The sequence below is a fragment of the Rhipicephalus microplus genome, chromosome 9 (genome assembly GCF_043290135.1).
Source record: "Rhipicephalus microplus isolate Deutch F79 chromosome 9, USDA_Rmic, whole genome shotgun sequence".
NCBI classification, from domain to species: Eukaryota; Metazoa; Arthropoda; class Arachnida; order Ixodida; family Ixodidae; genus Rhipicephalus; species Rhipicephalus microplus.
This window is the reverse complement of record NC_134708.1, coordinates 33,627,769-33,641,788: the sequence shown is the minus strand read 5'-3', so window position 1 is coordinate 33,641,788 and position 14,020 is coordinate 33,627,769. Positions and strand designations below refer to the sequence as shown.

The 14,020-nt window shown below is 44.5% G+C and overlaps 1 protein-coding gene across 2 annotated transcripts in view; it reads left to right on the top strand.

Annotated features, from left to right (window-relative positions):
* Nucleotides 1–14,020, top strand: part of LOC119163685 (uncharacterized) — a 295,971-nt gene that overhangs the window by 231,245 nt on the left and 50,706 nt on the right. For both annotated transcript variants that reach the window (XM_075873441.1, XM_075873442.1), the window contains exons 3-4: nt 4,580–4,824; nt 9,496–9,656. In XM_075873441.1, coding sequence (XP_075729556.1) covers nt 4,580–4,824; nt 9,496–9,656 — 406 coding nt within the window. The remainder of the gene's footprint in view (nt 1–4,579; nt 4,825–9,495; nt 9,657–14,020) is intronic.

Here is a 14,020-nt window from a genome sequence, read left to right as displayed (position 1 = left end):
TTTATTATTGCTTTTCGTGTTCATACCACTTCATGACCATACATTTGAACTACTCTCTTTTTATCTTAGCACTGTTTTCATAAACTTTTTGTATTACTTTTTTGTGATGTTATACCTGTATGTTTATTTCATATTTGTTGTACATGATTGAGTGCCATTCCTGCTGCTTTGTCTACTTGTGAACGGGGTCAGGACCTCGTCAAGCTCTTGAGCTTTTAGTCCTGTACTCCACCTTATCTAAAGGAAATAAAATTATTGATTGATTGATTGATTGATTGATTGATTGATTGATTGATTGAAGTCATCGGGATGGAGATGTATGACTAAGCGTCAACGTGGATGCATCCACGTTAAGCAGGGGTATAGCTATAAATTATCAATATACGTTGCATAAGCTCCCTTACATCAATGTACACTAAAAATAAACTACTTCTGTAAGGACGCGTTTTCGTGTTTTACCGATTTCTATGACTGAGAGATAAAACAAGTTTTTCGCCTAGAAAAGCGAAGTCCACTTTACCTGAAACGGAGAATAACGCACTTTCTTGCGACAGACAGTATAGTCGGGACTCCTTTTAGAATGTCTTGCCAACGTGCTCTAGTCAGCGAATGAATCAAATCTCTTTTGCGGCTCAAATCTATATAGCCCACTATAGTCAGCATTTAAGAGGAAAATTTGAATTTTATATAGCTTTAACATGTATATTTACGCTGTAACATCATATGTATATGACACCCAGCTTCACGCGTAGCCGTCGATTTTTCAGCAGTGTTATCGTTTAAAACCAACTTCGCGAATATTCGGAAAAACGCAAATAATAAAACGGGTGTACATGGAAAAAAGACAAGAGGGGCAGCTTGCTCGTGCAACGGAAAAGTGAGATTTGGCAGTACAAATGTTCATACTGGAGATGAAATTGTCCAAAACACTGAGAGAGAGAGAGAACATTTTTAAAAATAATTTACTGAATGTGAGTGAAAGTGGGAAAGTCAATTATTCCCAGAACACCCACCATGATCGGGCACCCAGTAGAAGCTGCTAATAAAAAAAGCCTCGCAATTTACACATCACGCGTCGTTTACACGAGTTTTCGAAGCGCATCTTCAGCGATATACAAATTTAAGTGCGTGTTCGAGATATGCTCCTCCGGATACATGAGCGTAGTGTTATCTGGCATCTTCTGATATCTTAGTTTAACGCGTCCATTATGCTAGCAGTATACAGTTCTAACAAGTTGAGCCCACAGAGGTAACTTCCATTCAAATAAATTCCTGCCAAGTTCTGTAATTAAAAACACCAAACAACATAAGTGTTGTAAAAAAAATTATATCTTTTTTCTGTGTTTGTTTTCCTTGTCTACATGATGAGTTGCTCTGAAACATAAAGAAATACGTGTTTCACAAAAAAAAATGTCTACATATTTATTCACATCCGCTATATCGCCACCATTAACATGCACGACTATGTTTGAGAAGAACTTTGAGGAGCAAAGCAACACGCTGCAGGAGCTTTTTTTTTTTTTTTGTACGTGCGCAGGTGTGCGTAGGAGTTAAAAAAAAGCAAACTTGGCGGCGTATAGAAAATGTTACAAAAAGAACACTGACGCATTCGAGAAGCACAACTTCTTCAGTTCTCGTGTCCTACATTATTCGCACAGTTTAAAAGCATTCGCTTCACGTATATGAAGCGCCTTGCCCAACGACCTGCCTTGCCTTAGTGAGAAAAAAAAAGAAGAAGAAAATAAACAACGTTGAGTTGGCTGTGTGCTCACATGAGTGCCCTTCTATAAACAACCTTTTCTCAAAAAAGAGTGTCAGGTTCTCCTGCTCTCTACTTCGTTTCTACGACAAGACGTTCCCCTTTTGACACTGTCAACACGAGACTTATGCAGCGGCTCATGAAGTCCTTTATACTTTGCACGCTGGCGAGCTTCGCTTCATAACTTTCCAGTTTTCGCGTTGGCGTAACAAGGGGTGAAAGTTCGGCTGAAAGCAGTGACCTTTTGGATGATAGCATGTTGCTGTCATCGTCATCCTGTACGTACGAGCCGTGATGTCGGAGATGACACGCACACACGCTCCCATGCACATGCATAGGCACGATACGCCCCGGTGGAAAGCTTTCGTTTTGCCTATATGATCTATGAAGCGGATAAAGGTATGCGCATGCTCGAAAGCCTATCTCTAGCATCGAACAAAAAAAACATATCTTTAGAAACAAGCACGTCAAGTACAGATACTGTGATGGCTGATATTCAGAGGTGCGTGGATGATATTTCAGGGCATTAGTGTATCATAAACCGAAACGGTAAGCTCAAGTTTTCACATCTTGGGAAGTAGCTCTTGTGGCATCATTTCGAAGAGAGCTGCTGCATTTATTTATTTATTTATTTATTTATTTATTTAGAACATTTTGATGTAATTTGAATGATTTTGGATAAAAAGGTGCATTTTGAAATGAGGCGTGCTTGAATTAGGTTTTTATTTGATGTGAAAAAATATTTTGCAATGACTTGAGAGATATAATTTTATTGCATATGTTGATATTGGTGTTTTTTCCGTTGCTTTTTTATGTAAAAAACATCAGCGCTAAATAAAAATGAAGATTGGTATCAGAGATTTGTGAACCGTTGTAGATAGCAAAGCAGGCCTCTGAATATAAAAAATACTATTTCATAATATTATGTTTTTCAGGCGTTTCCCAAAGAGTAGATACCTTGCGTTTATTTTAGGTGTGATTTATATATATATATATATATATATATATATATATATATATATATATATATGTGTGTGTGTGTGTGTGTGTGTGTGTGTGTGTGTGTGTGTGTGTGTGTGTATTCACCATTGCATGTAGGTAAAGAACTCGCTTATCACGGCTTGAAACTTCGTCTGTTCGTGGGCGTGAGAGAGGATTATTGGGAGAGGTTCTTAGAGTGCCTTGTCGCATTTTCGGTTTCAGATAGTTCTGGAAGAGGCGGTACCCGGCAGGGTTTTCACGTGAACATAGGTGGCTTCTGGTGATGAACAGCTTTTTCAAGCAACCACTTTATGAGTTCAGCATCGGAGAAGGAGCTCAGCGACTCAAACATTAATTGCGAGAAAAAAATCTTATGTTCGTCAACAGCGAGATGAATCACAGGAATTTGTCACGCGCCTCAAAAGTACACTGAAGAGTGATTAAAAAAAACTGCGCAAACTTTGTATTTTGTAGTAACTGTAGCATAGTTTTTTTGATCACGAAAAACCAAGTGGCTCAATACCTCACTTCTCTCACACTAATTAGCAAAACGATTTTTCGCGTGTTAGGAAAGTACAACTTGACAATCTCGAAAACAATACTGTTAACATGGCGCGACGTTTGGTTAGCGAGAAAAAATGTGAAACGAGAATGCGGGCGGAGGTGCCACATTGAGATACCCGCATCAAACACCGTGACGCCATGAGCATTGAAGGCTTGTATTTGGTCGTACGTAGCTTGTAATCAATAAAATCGATGTGCATTGCCATGTGCGTGTGCCATAGACCTATCATAAAGTTTCAAGTAATTTCATGTAGCCAATGTAGCGAAAATACGCCAAATACATTTAAAATATTCGACATCCCGTGTGAAGATTTCGGCACGGAATTTAAAAATGAAGCTTGGACCTCCATTTCATCCGCTAATGATGAACTTGGAGATACATATCACAATAGATTTCACAAAGTGCAGCTCAGCAGTCTAAACCAAATTATCGCTTTTCTTTAGTGTCCTTATAGGTGCTTATTCTCGTCTTTCATGGCTACTGGCGTGCCGGACGCTTAACAGTGGTGAGTATTACGAAAGAAGTTACGGAAGCGCGTGTCATGACCTTGACCACGCGAGATGGAACGCGATCTCTCTTTTTTTACCCGTTCTTACACACAGTTACACAATCACACAGTTAATCACACTCTCGCACAGGAGTGCGAGAGTGTAATTCACTGTGTAACATAGCACAGTACGCAGTACGGAGCACTCACTGTGTACTATAGCACAGAGTGTAGTTCTGAGTCGTCACGTAGTGGCACTCCTTGCAAAGAAGCGTATCTGAACAGACCACCCGTCTTGATTTAGGTTGGCTATCATCCGATAGCATGTTACCTGCTGTTCGATGTGAAAGTATTCCACTCTTCTGTGCTGGTTGATGGAAGTCTTTTATGCTGGCACATCTTTACGTAACCTGACCACTTGTAATATTCCTGCATTTCCACCAATAAAGTTGTTTTATTTTGAAATTTATGGTTCTGAAACAGCACGCGCCGTGCTTAAAAGAGATAGCATGAGTCACTGTATAAAAAACGATTTACCGAGAAAATGGCAACTTAAGGCTTCGTTTTTAAACTGCTTTGGCCGAGCAAGGTGGCAAAGTTTGATTGGTGTTGTCAGCAGTGATCTGCTATTCAGAGGTGTGTTTTCTGATCATGCGACAAAGCGGTTTGCGACCCTCACATAATTACACGGTTTCACCCGGCAGCTTTCTGTTTGTTTGTTTATTTGTCTGTTTGTCTTTATACGAGATTGAATTTATGTATATGATCGTGATCAACTGAAACCCAGGTGATCGTGGCCGCCGTGAGTCAAGGCGTGACCGAGGTGAAGACGATGCAGATCGAGGTGACCGTGCCCAACCAGTACCCGCCTCGGTTCGAGCACCCAGTGTACCGTGCCGAGGTGCACCAGACCCGTACCCGACCCGGGTACCGGGTACTGCAGGTTCGCGCCCACGACCCGGATCCGGTGCCGTACAACGCCGAGGTCTACTACCGCCTAGACGCTGGACCAGAGTCTACGAGGGCGCTCAAGTAAGATGCAGTCCACCATAAAATTACGCTCCTTATAGCTATTGGGAGTGTGAGGTCAAAAACACGATATGATGATGAGAGACGCCGCAATCGAAAGCTCCAGAAATATCGACTATTTGGCATCTCATTAACGAATTTCTTAAAAGAACTTCTTTAGCGTGACCTAAATGTAGGCACATATACTATAGAATTTCGTCTTCATCAAAATGTGGCCACCCAGCTAAGAGTTGCTCCCGCAACCATCAACGACATAACTACATTCCGTCAACCCTAAATTATCTAGCTCTTGCCTAGAAAAAAAAAACAGCTGAAATAAACATTTTTTTAATTTATAGCTGAATCGATAATGCAGATGATACGCGTTTAATTGGACAAGGCCATCTCTGGAAGTCAAACACAAGTGTACTGTACTGGCTGATTGTCGTGTGAATTGACGACTCGCACGAACTATACGGTAGGCTCGCCACCTCGTTTACGGGAATCGAACTGTGTCATTCCCTTCCATACGTCACTAAATCATCAACCACGAAATGTGTATTCAAAAACCAAGTATATAAAGAAATACTTGTTGCAACAATTGCCTTCAACCTAGCAACTGCTGTTTGATTGGCACATGTTATATTGCTCTTTAGTTTTGTGTTATGATTTCAGGTAGTTTTTTAACTCCTACATTTTTCTTTCTGTTTTAAACACGTACGTATGTATTTTTTGCGTTTGTATTTATTTTTGCAGGGTTCATATTTTTTTCGAACGGAGGTACACTATTTACTGAATGATGTATATCTTCTTTACCGTTCACATCATGTATGAAAGCTTCCCCTTTCCCTCCGACAGTTCAAACTATGGCACTCCTTGTGTACTACCATTCGTGACACACTTTTCTGTAAACTGATACTGTCGATGTTGAATGAACTTGAAACTTGAAAGTTAACAGCATATCAATTGTTTAGTAGGACTGATACAGATCTTCAATGAAAACTGACTTTCGGCTGCTATAACGCAAGCATCTCATGAATGAGCTCCGTGACTATTTTTGAGAGCACTTGTGGTAGTGCGCCTACCAAAAAATATTATGACCACAACTTTTCCTATCTTGTATAAAAGAATCACACCAGGCACAGGTAAACGACTTTTCGGACGTTTTCTTCGGCAATACGAAATGCATCCGTGCATTAAAGAAATAAAAATACATATCTTTAGAACTTTACCTAATATAGCAACTACAGCTAGTTTAGCGATTTTGAACTGAGCTCTCACTTAAGTGTATGAAGATCACTATTTGTTCGCGCGTTTCGAATGGCTGCATATACAATTTGTGGGCCGATTTCCGCATATAAATATGAAAATAAACGCACAGGCTCCCTTCTGCGTTCACCTAAGGTGAATGGAAGGCGAAAACGACCTTCTTTTTCACCTCACTCAGTGGCATTGATCCTGGCCCACCACTCTTCGAATGCTTTCAGCAACTAAAGCGGTTCTGCACTGCCCCAAATATGGGAGCCACTTTACCTGATTTCACATGGCCTCCATGATCGGCCCACTGTAGTTAAAGCTACGATATCACATCATGACGTCATTACGTGGCCTTACTAGGCTTGACGCCTCCGCGATGTCACGATGATGTCTGTTCTGTTCTCTTCTAGCTGTATTGCTGCAGAGAGGTTGAGGTCCAGATTGTCTCGACTATTCCATATCGATAATTTCTGACTCTGACAATGTTGAAATAACATGGCGGTGTACACTTTGCTTTCATCAGTTCACACTGCCATAAAACGTCCACACGCACATCTTTTTATTTCTACTCACAGAATATATATATTACCACATCTTTCCATGCATAACACCTATCTGAACATCAGAAGCGCTTATCCAGTCCAGTCTTCACTAAGAAGTCTTTCAGGATGATTTGCCTTTTCATTAATATGCAACTTAGTCCATCGGGCAAGTAACGTCTTTTTGTGAGGGGCCGTCTGACCAAACTTGATAGTTACTTCCTTAATTTTTTGTCTTTCATTTGCGTACGTTACGTGCTCCAGAAAATTATGACGAACAATGTCAAGTTTGTGACCCCAGTGATATTCCGGTGAGCTGGATTGGTGTATTTTGTGCAGGAATCTGTTTGTATATGCTACGTCCAGTCGAAGTCTGTGTAGTAACGTCTCCAAGGTTGGTCCCTATTGACAATTTTCTGTGCCGACCAACTTCATAAGGTATTGATTGTCAGAGCGATGTCACAAGTTTTGGTGATCTGTGACGTCATGGTGATGTCATATGAAGATGTCATCACGTGAATGTAATTTTTTGCGCCGCTCAAGTGGATGCCGCCGACTGTAGACCCCGGTAACTTGTCGCGTTGTGTGAGGCATCTGAGTCGTTCGCCTTAATAACACGTTAGGCTTGACGACATTAAACTCTCATTTGTCAATCCCTGTAGCAACACGATGTCTATAGCATTTCTACTCGGAGTTTAGTACTTTCCTCACTTCGAGGGTGTTGCTTCAGATATTTCAAGACCGGCAGGTACCGATGTCGTAAACAACGCCCCAAGCGCAATTCACGTTTGGGATCACAATTTGCAGTGGATGTGCAATAAAAGAGAAGGGTTAAGCAATTCTCTTGCGCAAAGCTTTTCATGAGCTGGGCTGTTCAGACCTTAAAAAACAAGATTGTGTGAAACTTTGCCGACCTATCAACATCTTGCCTAATCCTTACACCCACTTCAAGGTTCGTTCTCTTAAATCTTGTTAAACATGGCGAAACACGGTCTCGCCCTAAGCACACGGCTGCGTGTTTGCTTAGCATTGAGCGGCCATGTATGCGTAGGTGTACAGAACACTTATTTCACTCGTTTTGTCTAGAACCCGCCTTGTTTGCTCTAAGAAGAATGCAAACAGAACACTGAGTATACAGGTGTACAAATAAATGATGAAACCTTCTCGGTTCCCTTTCGAAATCAATCTAAATTTGTAGCTCTGGCATGTCAGCTTCCTTCTCATTGCAATGAATAAATGAATATATGAATGAATGAATGAATGAATGAAATAATGAATGAATGAATGAATGAATGAAAGTGTTTATTTTATGTTCTTTGGGAACTTAGGTTCGGGAAATACACTCTTCTCTCTTTATTTTCGGCGAACTCTAAATATTGACTGATTGACGGATTGATTGGTTGATTGATCAGTTAGCTCACTCGTTCAATGAGTGCTTTGATGCACCTATTTATGCGCCGCGGTAGTATAGTGTACAGTGGTTGCACCGCTCGTACAAATGGCTATTTAGATAAGAAGGAGATTCACTGACGGGAACCGCAAATGGCTTGGGTAACCGCAATCTTGTATTCCTTCGCACGACCAGCTGCACTCATGTGGAATACGAAGAACGCAAGCAGCTGTCCGGCCCTGGCACCAAAACTTTTCACACACACAGCAGTGCCGATGTGTTCAGCCAGTATACAAGGTGGCCGGTAATCTCGTCATTGTGTCGATTGAACATACGATTACGGCAAAAAGTTTGACAGCCACACGATTATGTGTTTTATTATCCCAAAGGTACGATATAATTATGAAGGACGCCGTGTTGGAAGGCTCCGGGAATTTCAACATATAGGGTATTTTAACGGGTACCTAAACGACTGTTACCAGAACACCCTGCATTTGTGTGCATGCAATTTTTTTCGTAAGTTATTTTTTATCTCTTTATCTCTATTCCCTTTCCGACACTTATTTTCACACTCCTGTACTGGGTAGCAAACCAGTTCTTCTAGGTTAACCTTCCTCTCTCTTTCTTTTATATATTTCTCTCTCTCTCTCTCTCTAGTCGATAAATCTATGCACACGAGCCTCAAGCGTTTTCGAATTCAGCGAGTTAAAGCTGTCCGGGGACAGCTGATTAGCAATGCAATACATATGCGGTGAAACGCGAGGGTCGGCTAGCAACGCCCTCACGCGGGGCGCACCGTCGTAACTGTACTGAAACAGCTCTATTGTACTCGCGGAGGCTGCTCCGGCCGTAAAAAGAATATGCGAGCGCGCACCTCTAGACCGGCAGTGGGTTGGGAAATGGAAGTTAGGGTGATGATGTGCGATGCAAGGATGAGGAGAGAGAGTGAAGCATGTAATAGTGTCATAGCCTTGATGATTGGTATGTGGGGTTTAACGTCCCGAAACCACCATACGATTATGAGAGACGCCGTAGTGGAGGGCTCTGGAAAGTTCGACCACCTGGGGTTCTTTAACGTGCGCCCAAATCTGAGCACACGGGCCTACAACATTTCCGCCTCCATCGGAAATGCAGCCGCAGCAGCCGGGATTTGAACCCGCGACCTGCGGGTCAGCAACCGCGTGCCTTAACCACTAGACCACCGCGGCGGGGCTAGTCTCATAGCCTTGTGTAGTACAGTATAGAAATGGGTGGGAATAGAAGGTGACAGTGGGAAGTAGGGAAAGGAGAGAGAGGATGAAGAGAGTGCCACCAGTTCTTCTATTTCATCAATTTTCGTGCCGCTGGTGCGTGTATAGCTTGCACAATTCGCTTTATATATAGACATACATGAATCTCACTCTCCATCGCTATTTTAAATAGAAAGGTGGTGGCATTGTGGGTAGACTAAGAGGTGATGCTTGAAACAAAATTGGTGATTATTGCATGTACCACCTAATTCCTCACCAGGTACCTGACATTGGATGGAGTGACGGGTGAAGTGACACTTAATCGAACGCTGTACGACGTCGCCGACGCCATGATTGCGTTCACAGTCGTCGCCGAGGACGGAGGATCACCCGTGAAAGAAGACCGGGCCCGTGTCGAAATCCTCGTGAAGACCATCTCCGGTGAGCTCCCGTCAATAATGTAACAAGATTTTTGCAACATAGCGTACTGAAAAAACGCAGACGTTAGGGCAAGCTGGTACGATTCAATGTCGATTAAATTGATAGCATGACACTACGTGTGTCAGATAGAGAACACACAAGAAGATGAGCGTACTTGTGCTGAAGCTTTATTGAAAAGAAAAAAAAATAAGTACGTAAAAAGCAAAGTCACATGGTTCATTATGCATATGCGTAAGATTACTGGAAAGCGGAAGGCGCTTCTTTTCTTCTCAGTCTATTGCACCGTTCAAAAGCATTTCACACCCAAAGTAGCACACAAACACATACACACACTCGCACACAGTAGTGTCACAATCGTTCTACGAGGCGGGTCGCTCGCAGAAACTTCATCAGCGCCTTCGTTGCTTTCTGGCGTGAAGCTCGATCTTTCCGACATTCCAAGATTGACTGCTCAGAAAATGGCTGGTCGTCGAGGCGAGCAAACACTGCTGAGAGGGACTGTCGCTGAGAGCTGTACTGGGGGCACTGACATAAAATATGTTCAATTGTTTCGTCATTGTCGCAATGGTCGCATGTAGCGCTGTCTCTCATTCCGATGCGGCAGGCAAAAGCGTTCGTGAAAGACACCCCAAGCCACATACGGCAGAGAAGGGTCGTCTCGGATCGGGGTAGGCCAGATGGAATAGTAAGTCGTAGGCATGGGTCCAGGCGGTGAAGACGGGTGTGGAGAAAACCGGGCGTATTCCGCATAGACCTTGCGACATCCTGCGCAAGCGTATTAATCTTTGCTGCTGCGTCGCTTCTTGATAGTGGAATAGGTTCCATCACTCCATTTTCGTGAGCATTCTTAGCTGCATTGTCGGCATGCTCGTTACCGATGATGCCGCAATGGCCTGGTAACCACTGAAAAGATATGTCATGTCCTTCGTCTATTAGGTGATGGTACAGTTGTCGTATTTCGAGCGCCAATTGATCTTGAGGTCCACGACGTAGAGTATTGTGTAGACATTGGAGAGCTGGTTTCGAATCAGTAAAAATGCTCCATTTTTGTGGTGTCTCTTGGTCAATCCTGCGGAGTGCGCTGCGGAGTGCCGCGAGCTCCACGGCTGTCGATGTCGTCTTGTGTGACGTTCTGAACTGGATGGTTTCGGCTCTTGCTGGGAAGATCACAGCTCCTGCAGATCCTCTAACAGTTGTCGAGCCATCCGTGTAAAGTTTGACATGATCTTTGTATTCTTCGTGTAGCATGAGTAGAATCATCTGCTTTAAAGCTGGCGCTGAGAGCTCCGCCTTCTTGCGAATCCCCGGCACTGTCAAGCGCAGTTTTGGTCGGTCCAAGCACCAAGGAGGTGTTAGTATCCGTTCCGGAGGTGTGTAGACTGTTGGAAGGCACTCACGGAAAGTCAATACTCTCTTACAGAAGGAGGCACTCGGTCGATCTTCTGGAAGCGAAGCTAGGTGGTGGGCAGGGGTGCGAGCAAGGTGTCTAATATGAGCTCTAAGCACCTCCAAAGTAATGTGCACTGTGGCCGGATGATCTTTGGCGATTGCGATGGTTTCCGCTGTTGATGTACAGCGTGGTAATCCAAGACAAACTCTGAGTGCCTGGCCCTGGGCGTTTTCTATTGTGCGTATACTGCTTTTGCAAGCGTTCGTCAGAACCGGCAAGCTATACCGCAGGTACCCCAGAAACAGCGTTTTGTACAAATGCAACATCGCGTGCACTGATGTGCCCCACGTTTTGCCTCCGAGGAACTTGAAAAGTTGTGCGATGGCCGTTAGGCGCTTCTTTAGAGTGGCCACATGGGGACTCCAGCAGAGATTTCGATCGATCGTGACCCCCAAAAACCTGTGGGTCCTGGCGTAGCAGACACTGTGTCCATTGATGGCGATGGGATATGACGTCATTGCCTTCCGCGTGAACGCGACCAGCGCCGATTTCTCAGGAGAAATCTCGAGGCCTTGTTCTCTAAGGTACGCCGGTATTGAATTCGCTGCTTTCTGGAGTCTCGCACGTACCTGAGGACGTGTTACACCTGATGTCCAGGCACAAATATCATCTGCATAGAGAGATATCTGCACGGAATCTGGTATGCGTTCAACGAGACCGATCAGAACCAGGTTGAACAGTGTGGGGCTCAATACACCACCTTGAGGAACACCACGGTGTGTATAATGTTCAGAAGTCGGCCCATCATCAGTTTGCATAAACAGTGATCTCATATGTAGGTAGCATTGGATCCAGCGGTACACTCGCCCACCCAAACCAACTGACTCGAGGGCGTCAAGTATGGCTTCGTGAGAAACATTGTCATATGCTCCTTTGACATCTAAAAATAGTGCGACAGATAACCGTCTGCTCATTTTCTGGTGTTGTACGTAGGTCACCAGGTCAATGACATTGTCAATGGAGCTCCGAAGACGACGAAAACCGGCCATGGCGTCTGGATATATTCTATGGCGTTCTAGGAACCACTCGAGTCTGGCAAGGATCATTCGCTCCATCAGCTTCCCTACGCAACTAGCCAGCGCTATTGGGCGGTATGATGTCAGCTCTAGAGGCGATTTTCCAGGTTTGAGAAGTGCAACCAACCGGCTTGTTTTCCACTCTCTGGGGACCGTTCCATCTCTCCAAGACTCATTGAATACTTCCAGCAAAGCACTTCGTGCTCGATCACCGAGATTGCATAATAGGCGGTATGATATGCCATCCGGCCCAGGCGATGACAATCGATTGCATGAAGCAAGAGCCACATTCAGTTCTTCCATTGAAAAAGGCAGGTCCAGGTGCGGGTCAAGTGAATGTGGCGTGTAATGAGCAGTAAGGGCTTCTGTGCAATTTGGTGGGCCCGCAATCTTCCTACAAAAATCTTCCGCTACCTCGATATCCCTTCTATTTTGGAAAAGGGCCAAGGCTTTAAACGGAAAACGTTGTTGGGGAAATGTGCGTAGGCCTCGCACGGTTCGCCATATTTGAGAAAGCGGTTTGCGAGGGTCTAGACTCGCGCAAAATTTCGCCCACCGTTGAAACTCCAGTTTGTCTATACGACGCTGGATCTTCTTTTGCATGCGCCTGGCCATCCGTAGATCTTGAATGGATTTTGTGCGTCGATATCTACGCTCCGCACGCCGACGAGTCACACGGAGTCGCTCTAACTCCATGTCCGTTTCTGAGGGCCTTGAAGAATATGCCAGCGTGCGCATCGCACTCTGCGCTGCTTGTTTGATCGCTTGCTCAATGTCAGAGGTTAAGCCTTTTTCACAAGCGTGTTCAATGTTGGTTTTGAATGCTGAAAGATCGATCTTCCGTACGGTTTTCGGCGGGTGGTCGCTAGCAAAGCCTTCGATGGTGAGATAACTGGGGATGTGATCGCTACCATGTGTCTCGATGTCTAAAAACCACTTAACGCTTGTGGCGAAGCGACGTGACACGAACGTCAAGTCCAAACAGCTGCTGTACGTTGATCCTCGCAGAAATGTAGGACTCCCATCATTAAGTAGAGACAGTTCATGAGTCGATACAAATGAAGCCAGCCTCCGGCCCGTGGTATTGACTTTTGAACTTCCCCAGATTGGGTGGTGGGCGTTGAAGTCTCCTATAATTATCCACGGATCCGGGACGCTCGAAAGAATGTCATCCAGTCTTTGGCAATCAAGACGGGCTGAGGGAGATAAGTAGACACCTATTAATGTGAAGGTGAGGGTTTTCTGCTTCACAGTCAGGCAAACATATTGGTTCTCATCATGAGGCGACACAGGTTGAATGATGTAGGTAAGCTCCCGACGAATATACACAATGACCTTGCTGCTTTCGTTTCGGGTTTTGGACGGGATTGATTCGTAGCCAGATAGCCTGATCGGGTTTGATAATTTCGGTTCACATATTACGATGATTGGGAAAAGGTTAGAAAACACGTACTGACGAAAATCGGAAATCCGTGATCTAAGTCCTCTTGCGTTCCACTGGATGACTGATGCTTCTCTGACGTCTTTGCGGAACGATTGTTGATCTCCTGCCATGACTCTACGCGAGGGAGGCGAGGACTGGGCTCAGCGCGTCCAACACCTGTAACCCGCTTCGAGCGGTTGGAGTTCCCAGGCTTCTTAGTATGTCTGCCATGACAGCGACGAGGGATCGTAACATCGGGATGATCTGTCGATCGACCCTTGACACATCCTCAACGGAAGTAGACTCGGTGGAAGGTGTAGGGCGGCGAGGCCTCGCAGGAGGCTCCTTTGCAGGCTGTGTACGCGGAAGCGTAGGCCACTCATCCGCAGCTGTGAGCTTCTCCACTTCTTTTCGCTTCGTGCTTACTACTTCACTCGTGCTCGGAGGAAATGGGTTATGCGCAACACTCTGTCCT